Source organism: Colossoma macropomum, unplaced genomic scaffold, assembly GCF_904425465.1.
Source record: "Colossoma macropomum unplaced genomic scaffold, Colossoma_macropomum, whole genome shotgun sequence".
Classification (NCBI taxonomy): Eukaryota; Metazoa; Chordata; class Actinopteri; order Characiformes; family Serrasalmidae; genus Colossoma; species Colossoma macropomum.
In genome coordinates, this window is record NW_023494787.1 from 41,735,785 (window position 1) to 41,744,419 (window position 8,635).

The window sequence follows — 8,635 nt, forward strand, 5'->3', positions numbered from 1 at the left end:
AAGAAAGAGAAAAGGAAAAGACAAAAAAGAAAGGCAGAATGGAAGAAAGAGAAAAAGACAGAAAGAAAGAAAGAGAAAAAGACAAAGAAAGAAAGAGAAAAAGAAAAAGAGAAATTAATAAGGAGGAGGAAGAGAAGGACAAAGAAACAAAGACAAAGTAATAAAGGAAGGAAAAGAAATGAATGAATGAAAGAAAGACTTCAGGAAAGAGAGAAATTAATAAAGTAAGAAAAAAAGAGAAAAAAGAAAGACAAAAATGTAATAAAGAGAAAAAGAAAGGAAAAGAGAGAGATAAAGAAAAACAATCAAAGAAAAGAAAAAGAAAGGAAAGAAAGAAAAGAGACAGAAAGAAAGAAAGAAAGAAAGAAAGAAAGAAAGAAAAAAGAGAATAAAGTGAAAGAAAGAAAGCTTTCTGGCTGAAAGCTTCACACTCGTCATCATCCAGGGTCTTCAGCTCCAGCGGTCAGTTGTGGCTACATGACATACGGTCGGATTTAAAGGTGCCAGGAGTTTTGCTCAGACCACATTTTGTGTGTGTTTTTTTTTTATTTAGCAAATGAACATTAATTGTACCTTAAACTGTGTGAGAGAGCAGTGTGTTCTCTGTAGAGGACGTGTTCACTTACTTTCACGTAGAAAAGCAACAAAACGTCATTTGACCAGAGGTGCCCAAGCTTTTGCTTACGACTATATATACGTACATTTTTAATCAATTTCTCACACCATTTCAGTCACGGCCACACAATGATACGATGTTCACACTGAAGACAGGTGTGGGTCACTCGAATGTGAACGGTCAGGGCAGAGTGATCAGATCTGAGCACATGATCAGAATTGAGCGAAAAGGCTTGTAATGTGAAATTTGTGAGCTGAAGAGAGTTTTTGCCTAAATGTGAAGCATTTTTTATGAAGCCAAATGTTTTCCAGAGCAGTGTGAACACAAACTGGATTTATTTTATATTATTTATATTATATTATGGATTTATATTATCTTTATTTCCCTAAATTCAGTGCGAGTGTGTGTGTGTGTGTGTGTCCAGGCCTGTGTGTCTCCGTGTGTGCGTGTGTGTTTACACCCTGTCTGCCTGTCAGTGTGATTCAGAGGAGTGGACAGTGGCTAGAGGAGTGGACATCTGGCCGGTGGTTTGAAATGGATCTGAAGATGAGCATCGATTAGAGCCACGTCAGAGAGAGAGAGAGAGAGAAAGAGAGGAAGAAAAGAAGTGACAAAAAAGGGCAAGATAATGAGAGAGAGAGAGGTGTAAGGGAGAGAGGTAAAGAGAGAGACAGAGGCAAAGGGGGGAGGTAGAGAGAGGTAAGGAGAGAAAGGTAAATGGGAGAGAGAGAGAGGTAAATGGGAGAGAGAGTGAGGTAAAGGGGAAGAGAGAGAGAGGTAAAGAGAGAAAGAGAGGCAAAGGGAGAGAGAGCGAGAGAGAGAGGTAAAGGGTTAGAGAGAGAGGCAAAGGGAGAGAGTGAGAGAGAGAGAAAGAGAGAGGTAAAGGGTTAGAGAGAGCGAGGCAAGGGGAGAAAGAGAGAGAGAGTGACTGACAGCTGAGTGTGAGAAGCGGTTCTCCGGAGGTTTGACACATGGAGTGTCTCAGTGTCTGAGTCTAATCTTTACCCTCGGTGTGCTGTGTGGCTGAGAGAGAGAGAGAGAGAGAAATAGAAGCAGTCTCTGTGTCGGAGGGTGAAATTTAAGACAGCATCTCTGTTGAATATTTTACAAAGTTCTCTCTTGTGCTCCGTAATGCGTCGGGCTGGCGGTCAACTAGCTTTCCACCGCGCAGCCGGCGGCACATTTTTAGAATACTCACACAGAGGAAGCAGGAGGAGGGCGTCATTAGAATGTCTAATTACTCTCTCCTTCTCTCTCTCTCTCTCTTACTCGCTTTCTCTCTCTTTCTCCGATGAGTGTTGATTAAAGTCGTACTCCGCATTAAAATTTAAAGGCTGCACCCACCCGGTGTGTGAGAGTGTCTCACGCTCAATATACAGCGACGAGTTCAAAGGAAACCACACCGCCGCCGTATGAAAGGCGTGCGGTGAAATAATCATCACTGAAGTTTATGAGGTGCTGTATGAATTATGGATCTCTGTCAGAGGGAATCGCTCGGCTCTCTAAACATCCATTCATCTCTGCTGCCCTCTAATGGGTGACGGTGATGGGACGACAGTGCCCCAGTTAACGTGTGGCCAGTCTTTGCAAGCCAGACTTCTTGCTGTCACCAAAGAGTCTCAAGGTTTCATCGCTCTACGCAGCCAAGAACCACCAACTTTGACCAGAAAGGGCTATTTGACTGACATGCGAACTGACCAGCTACGAACTGTTGTCCAAAAGTTACATGTAATGCCAGGCGAGTGTCCAAACGGTGCTGCAAAGTATGCAGACCTGTGTCAAACAAAGTGATATACAGTGACTCAGCAACCACCGGGAAATACTGTGTTAGTAACACCAAAGAAACTGGAGAAACTTAGACGACTCAAGTTTACGTCCATAATGCAGTTTTATTTTTAATTTGCTAAAAACAGCACCAAACACAGCGAGAAGAAACACAGCTTTTCCAGCGCTAACAGCTAAAAACACAGCCCTCTGCTCTGCTCTACTTGAAAAACCCACCACTCCACCCATATTCGGGCTCTTCAACATAAAAGTCCTTGTACGAATGAAACAAAAAACATTTCTTTAAAAAATGTAAAAATAAAAAAAACATTAAGTACTTACAGCGTGGTGACACCAAAACATTTTCTCAGCACATTCTTTGTCTATATTTATACTTTTTAATTGTGCTGTTAATGTTGAAATATGCCATCTCAGCTTGAGCACCTGACTCACGTCATGCTAACGCAGTGCTAGATGGCACAGATTCCCAGAACGGCTGCAAACAGTGCCTCTACTTACTGGACCCTAACTAGAACCATGTATGCCCTTCGTACCTCAAGTTAGACCACCTCCGTCAAGTGCTGGTTAATCCATGCACGCACTGTAATATTACCCCCTAGCCCACCACTGAGAGAGTCCCGCACTGTGAGCGGCGCAACGCTCTACAAGGAAAGCAGCTAGCCTGGACATTTGGATTTTACAGTGGATGAAGCCGCGGGTGTGCTTTCAACATGGGCGTTGGACACGGATCAGAAGACAAAACAACTTTTTTTCACTAATTAGGCTAGCAAATTTAGCTGATGTTATGAAAGGTTATGAAACTAAAATAATAAAGCTAGGTTTAGAAACAATCAAAAGAGTATCTTTTCATTGACAAATTAACATGTTTACCCTGGAGAATCTACTGAAGAAAAAATACATGTATAGAAGGTGATGAGTCCTCATCTGCATCCAATGTTGTACCAGTTAGCTCTAGTGTTAAGCTCACAAGCTCATCTGAAAAGACAAGCTGCCTTCCAAAGCCTAGGCTGCAGCTGAGGTAGGGCAGGTCCTATGAAGGCTCCTCCTTAGTAGCCTATTGGTCACACAAATAGTTCTAACGAGGCTGTGTGGTGATGTCACCAGAAAGGTCCCACCTCTTGCAATTGCGTCACAAAACTCGTGAGGGAACTGGTGAGAGAAAATGGAGCACGTTCACAGAAATGGAGGAGATGTTCTTATGTAGTACAATAATACATATATACAAATACTTATAAGGTAATGATGATGAATTCAGGTACTTACATTTTAAAACAAGCTCTGCTCCAACGGCTACATTTTACATCATTTTTGTGTTGCTGTTTTTTTTTTCCTTCACGTTGTTCGTGTGCAGAGAACTGTGGGTAACCAAAGGCCTGAAAGGATACATCTGTTGCGTCCTCGAAATCACTCAGAATGTAGGCTGCATTTTTAGGCTGTATACGAAAGATCCTTCACTTTGGAACGGCCTGCTATGACACAGCGGCCGAGAAATGCAGCCCAGGCTTTGGAACGCAGCTACAGTCTCCAGTACTCATCCAACATAGAAATCTACTAGTGTCTCTCGGCGAATTTTGAATAATAAAATGTTTTCTCTGTTCAAATGTATTCCTTTCTGAAAGTGCATGCATAGAGACTAGCATGTGGCAGTCTGATGGCAACATCCATTGCTAGGTCTTTTTGGCAGTTTCCTTTGTTCCCGTCTCTTTTAATATGGACACATAGTTCAGATGTGCCAATACTACAATTTATGGCTGAAGCACAGTTCTTTTTTTCACAGGTTCACATTGATATTTTACACCTTTTCATCAATAAATAATTATTTGTAACATATATCTGTGTCTCCATACCCTTTACATTAGCTCAGTCAGTCTGGTACCCACTTACATCTATAGGTGGCAGTAGATACGACAGGCCAGTATACCTCAAGAGGCTCTGTCTGTAGTTTCTATTCCCGACTTGCTGTTTACCACACCTAATGCTACACTTACCTGCTCTGTCCGAAAAGTTAAAATCAATTAATATAGAACATGGGAGTTCTGTTTTATTGGCTCATGTTTTGTTCTGAAGTGCATTTTTAGTTATGTCATTTTACAGTAATAATACTGTTATTTCTGAATTTGTTTTGAGTGTTAGTCATTGTAATCCTGTTGTGATTTATACATACATAGTGGTACATAGTGATATTTTAAATTATGACATATGGACTATGGTGAATATCATAAAGTTTCTTTATGATGGTGGTGGTAGAAATTAAATTGGGTTTAATATGAGGGTGAGTAAGAATAATGAAGAAGGTGTGGAGGATTATGTTCTCATTCATTCCCTCATCTCTTTCTCTCTTTCTCTCTGTCCCGTAGGAACCTTCCGTGACCCAAGTAAGACCCTTTTTCTTTCTTTTTTTCTGTCCAAAGGGACTGTATTTTAATGGCCAATTTTACCTTAATGCTAATCTTTTCACATGTGCAGTGAAGCATTGTGTTTCTATGTACACGATTCCACTCTCTGCTAATAACTGTTCTGCCTTTCATAAACCTATTAATCTTGTGAAGGAAGTTTCTTTCCCCTGTTATTGATTTAATCCCAGATTCTCTTGCTGTGAATCTTTGTCTTGATTAAAAAAGGTAATGAAGTGTTCACTCCCGCCTACCTTCCCTCCTCCCTCCCTCTCTTGCTCCCCCCCTTCCCTTTCTCCATGCTCTCAGAAAGCACCCTGTCTAGGAATCGGGACCACGGAGGCATGGAGACTCTTCCACTGAACGGAAACTTCAACAACAGCTACTCCCTGCGTAGTGGCCCAGGCGGTCCGAGCGGTCCTGGTGGTGGCAGCTGTGACTTTCTGGGGGGCGGAGACAGCCCCCCTCCTCTTCTGAACCCACGTGGGGCGGAGACCCTGGGTGGAATCCGGCGCAACCTGTCGGACGCCGCCGCCTTGGAGAAGATGATCATCTCAGAGTTGGTACACAACAACCTGAGAGGAGGTGGAGTAGGGGTCGGGGGCGGGGCTGGAGACAGAGCCTGTGGTAGCCTGGCCCGAGGACATGGTCACACTCACACAGAAAGGGGCGTGGCCAAACTGGTCCCAGGTCAAGAGGAAGAGGATGAAGACTTTCCGCAGCGGGACGGCCACGGTCAGAGGACACCGCAGGATGTGGAGCTGCTGTACAAGGCACTGGAGGAGCCGCTGCTGCTTCAGCAGTGTCGCGCCCAGTCTGTGCTCTACCAGAGCGATCCAGAGGAGAGCGAGAGCTACACAGCTGAAAGCCTGGGCCACAGTGGCCACAGCGGGCACAGTGGGCACAGAGGAGCCCCAGAATCACCTGCCCGGGACTCGCTCTACACCAGCATCACCAACCTGCGTGACTCACCACCTTACCCGGACAGCAGCCCTGAGCCGCTGGAGGTGGTTCCCCGTTCGGCGCAACCACCCCAGGAGCTCTACTACAGTTCGGGACGACCTGCCCTGGGCTCTCGCGGGGCACCCATGCAAACCTTCTATCAGCCAGCGGCCACCAGGAGGCCCAGTGGCGACGCCCACCCAGCCCCAGAGCCCCCGGCTAATCACGGAGCAGAGGGAGACGGACAGATGCAGCTGGTCACCAGCCTGTGACAGATGGGATGTTCCGGCAAGGGAAGAGGAAAGATAGAAAAGGAGGAAGAATGACTGAACGCAGCGAGGGCTCATGCTGACGCTGATGCTTTCCGTCCCCTTACCAACACCTCTCTCGCGAACCCTGCCTCCTGTCCAGTCGTTCGTTCTTTGTTTTTTTGTTGTATACCTTTGGTTCTTTCAAAACAAGAGGTCAGGGAAGGTGTAAACAGAGACATTACAGAGGTCGCAGGGTCTCCGTGACAGCAGGCCGCAGGCAGCTCAGCAACGGACCTACTTTCTCCCTCCTCCCTCGGTCGATTCCCCTGCCATCCAACTCTCCCTCAGCAACTGAGGATATTTTCAACCATCCCCCCTTTGAATTAAGTTTATGAAACCTATCTGTTTTTTTTCCCCCTTTCGAATCCCTTCTCGTCTTCTTTCGTCTCCCTTTCTCTCACCCTCATTATTTGCTGAGAGCTGTTATGCGAGGAGAAGAGGGGGTATTGCCGTTCTGCTGCAGCACGAAAAGAAAGAACTCCGTCTGAAAGCTCTTCACTGTTGCCAAAAATACGTTTTTTTTTTTTTTTTTGAACCAGAACACAAACTGGAACACACACACACGCACACACACACTCACGTAAGTGCTTGTTACAGAACATCAGACCATGAACAACATGCGCTCATGAAAAAGAAACAAGGACTATAATTTAGAAGCAGGTAGCAGGAAGCTGCCTCTGTGGAGTTGCCTTTTATTCCCTGTCTCACTCTTTCTTTCTCTCTCTCTTGCTCTCTTTCTCTCTCTATCTCTGAATGGACTCTCATGTACAGAACTTTCCCTGAAACTTGGTACAGCTGCCTGGCCAACTAGCCACAGTTACTCTGTCTGTTGGACTCTGTGGTGAGACAGTGTGCGGCCGTGGACGAACCTTTTTAGCGTTTGGTGCGTGTCTGAGGTGGGTGGAGAAGTGACCACCCACAGGCGTTTTTAAAAGTGGACGCTGGGCATCTCCCCTGCGTCTTGGCGGCTTGGAGAGCTCCAAGAACCTTTGGTTTTGTTTGTTTTTTTTTTTTTTTGCAAGCATCCTGGGATGTTCTCCAAGCCCAAAGCCTGTACATACGAACCACACAAGCAAGCTCTAACACCAATCCTATACTGTAAATAGAAGCGAAAAGCAACAAAAGAGTATCAACTACTATGGGAGGAACTGATTTCTTGTACTGCAACGACAAAAAAATACAAAAGAGTGGAACAAAAACAATGAAATAAAGTCAAATGTTTGGGGAATTTGTGACCTGAATGGCACACTCACTCTCTCTCTCTCTCTCACTCTTTCCTTCGCTCTCTCAGGCTCTCGTTCGCCTCCACCGCTGCCCGGTGACATTGTGGGAAAATGTAATAAGTGCGGACAGAGAGAGAGAGAGAGCAAGAGAGGGAGGAAGACAGAGAGAGGGGAAGTTTTTTTTTGCATAAGCAAGAAGCTGACCCTGGCACAATTTTTATGTAATATAACCCATTCCATGTTGTTTGACCGCTGACCTCTGACCTCTTACATTCCCAGACCATTTCATAGCAGTGAGTGGGGGCGGGGGACACGCTCGTGCCTCGAGGGTTGGGTGGGGCGGGGCGGGGCACACTGGTGCATTGTGGGTTTATCGACAGCAGCCATAATGTAGTGCTGGTTGTGTCTTGTTAGACTGATGTAATAGATACAGGTAACTAGATTTTCAGCTATTTAGGACAGAAATTCTATATATAAAAATATATATATATCTTTGAGATGGGACACAATTCAAATAAGAATCGTTTCACAAGTGAGACTGTATTTTCACTGTTTTCTTCTTGCCATCATCCAGAGTTTGTACGTGTACACATGAGGACGTACGAGTGTGTGTGCATTTGCGTGCCTGTACTATAAAAGATTGTATGTTTAAGAGGCTATTTTTGGCAGGATAGCTGGACCCACAAAAGAGCAGAGTAAATTTATACGTATAAGATGACACTATATTAACTCCCACCTCTAGACTAACTCCAAGCCTTCGTCAGGCGAAAAAGTGTTTGGAAGTTCGGTTGCCATGGAAACTGGGACCGTCATGCTTGAAAAGCAGATGTTGTGGTTCGTTGGATGGTCCTCATCAACTTGTCGGAAAATCACGTCAACAAATCAAAGCCAGCAGTTGGTCTGTTATCATCTGAACACATACATTTGCTGAGATTACCCAAGCCCGGCATGGTGTACTATGTCGCTATGGTATCATAGTTAATTAGGAGTTGTTCGAGTGCAACTTACTTGTGGTAAATCTGGAAATTTGGGCATTTACAAGGACCATAGAAACACACCATTAGCATTTCGTCGCTGTCCAAAAAAAACAAGTATCTACAAAATAGTAAGTTTACAGGAGAGGGCAAAAACATTATTTATTTTCAATTTAAGTTAATATAATAAGAATTAATTTCTAGCAATTTTGGAGCATTTCTATTGGTCCAGTCATCATGAAGTTTCACAGAATGTGAAGGGCAGCTGCTGAGCTCAAATGAAGTAGAACAGTAAATAAAAAAAAATATAGAGTGGCATGTTTTACTTTGGACAGCGATGATTTGTTAGGGGGCGTTCAGATGATGTCTTTCCGAAGTCTCTCAAGCGCAC

At 44.4% G+C, this 8,635-nt stretch overlaps 1 protein-coding gene across 1 annotated transcript in view; it reads left to right on the plus strand.

The window, feature by feature from the left end:
* The window catches only part of adgrl1a (adhesion G protein-coupled receptor L1a), a 270,179-nt gene extending 263,604 nt beyond the window's left edge, over window positions 1-6,575 (plus strand). The window contains exons 24-25 of the mRNA XM_036567396.1: window positions 4,759-4,776; window positions 5,104-6,575. Of these exons, the coding sequence (XP_036423289.1) occupies window positions 4,759-4,776; window positions 5,104-6,008 (923 nt within the window). The 3' untranslated portion in view covers window positions 6,009-6,575. The remainder of the gene's footprint in view (window positions 1-4,758; window positions 4,777-5,103) is intronic.
* Window positions 6,576-8,635: the final 2,060 nt, after the last annotated feature.